The sequence below is a fragment of the Glycine max genome, chromosome 1 (assembly GCF_000004515.6).
Source record: "Glycine max cultivar Williams 82 chromosome 1, Glycine_max_v4.0, whole genome shotgun sequence".
Classification (NCBI taxonomy): domain Eukaryota; kingdom Viridiplantae; phylum Streptophyta; class Magnoliopsida; order Fabales; family Fabaceae; genus Glycine; species Glycine max.
Genome location: NC_016088.4, coordinates 1,908,373 through 1,910,002, shown reverse-complemented (window position 1 = coordinate 1,910,002; position 1,630 = coordinate 1,908,373). Strand labels below are relative to the sequence as shown.

Here is a 1,630-nt window from a genome sequence, read left to right as displayed (position 1 = left end):
ACAAAGTAAAGATTAATGTGCGGCTTATGTTGATCCTAGCTTATAATTATTGTGCTTTGATAACGAGAAATTCGTAAACTTAACTAAATGACAGTTGATAAAACTATAGAATATATAAAGCTGTTTTTCTATATAGTTAATTATACCACATAATTATTTTCTTTTTTTTAGCTCAAAGCCAAATTGGAAGTTTTCAATAAATAAGAACGGTTTAATTAAGTAACTTAAATTAATTAATTAATAATTACATAGATAGAAGAACAACACAAATATGGAATCAAATGAAGTGGTCACATGCAATCTGGGAATTGACCTGGTACTATACATCCTTTAATCTTTAGATTTTTTTTTCCCTCTCTCTAAGCCTTACCGTCTTCAGCGGGTCATAGAACAAATGGTGGCAACATGCATATATATACACTGTAACACAGCATCGACAATTAATTAACATGCTTCTGATGCTAATTAATTAACACAAAGGCGCCACCACGAGCGGCGGTTTGTGCGGCGGCTTCTCGACGGTGACAACGATAGTCTCCAGCCGGGAAGGTTGGCACGGGCAAGGCATGGCTATGAACTTAGGCACTTCATCCCCAGGCATCAACACCGGCAAACTCTCACCCTTGCTTTGCTTCACCTCCTGCACACAACAAAAAGAAAATTAGAATTATAATCAATAATTCAAACTCCGTACAAGTATATAGTTACTAGTACTAGTAGTACATATTTCTAGTATAGTATTAAACTGTAATTATGATGATACACTTAATTTGTATAAATGTGCATGGGCATAGTTAATTTGATAAAAATGTCGTGTTAGGGTATAGAGAGATGGGTACCGTGTAGGGTTGGGATTGGGTGTGGGAGGGAGCAGGGTGGGGATGAGAGAGAGATTGACGGAAGGAGCGTAACTTGTCCCAGTGGTAGCAACAAGAGAAGATGCCGCTGAGGCTGAAGATGATGATCAAGAGGAGGGCAGTGCCCAAGGGGAAGCCGAGGGACGGTCGAGATGTGTCCATGCGAGGTGGCGAGAGATCTTGGCCCTCCATTATGCACACTTGTTGCTGTTGTTGTTGTTGTGTTTCCGAGTGGCCCTGGTATCATTGAGGAAGAAGGGGCCAAAATTTAGAAGAATGTGAAGAGAAAAGAAAAATCAGTTTGTGTGAATGAAGATTCAAGAGAGAAGTGGCTTTGGGTTGGAAGAAAGTTGGAATATATATAGAAAGTAATGATACATAAATTATTATTTATTGTAAATATTTTTTTCATCTGTTCCTTTTTATCACATTATATATTTTATGTTATTTATATTTTTTTTTCTTTTTTTTGAGTGTATGATAACGAAGTGATATTCCGAGTGTTATTAAACATTTTTACATATAAAAGGGTAGAGAGAGTGTGGTACGGAAGGTCGGTGGACTCATTTGGGTTTGGTGTTGGTCGTGACTGACAGCGATGAGCGTTAACAAAAGCTGCTTTATTATGCCTTAGCACCGAGGCGAGGAGAGGATTTGGTGCATGTTTGGTATGATATTTTTTATTTTTTATTTTTAAAGAAAATTATTTCTTTTTTAATTTTCATCAAAATTGCCATCAATATTATTTGGAGTTGCTAGGCTCCTTGGTACAT

The 1,630-nt window shown here is 37.0% G+C and overlaps 1 protein-coding gene across 1 annotated transcript; it reads right to left on the bottom strand.

The window, feature by feature from the left end:
* Positions 1 to 210: 210 nt before the first annotated feature.
* On the bottom strand, positions 211 to 1,334 carry LOC100799121 (uncharacterized protein At5g65660). The gene is made up of 2 exons (XM_003517093.5): positions 840 to 1,334; positions 211 to 640 (listed from the first exon to the last, which is right to left on the bottom strand). Exons 1-2 carry the CDS (start codon positions 1,047 to 1,049, stop codon positions 470 to 472), a joined length of 381 nt encoding a protein of 126 aa, XP_003517141.1. The 5' UTR covers positions 1,050 to 1,334; the 3' UTR covers positions 211 to 469.
* Between the last annotated feature and the right edge of the window lie 296 nt (positions 1,335 to 1,630).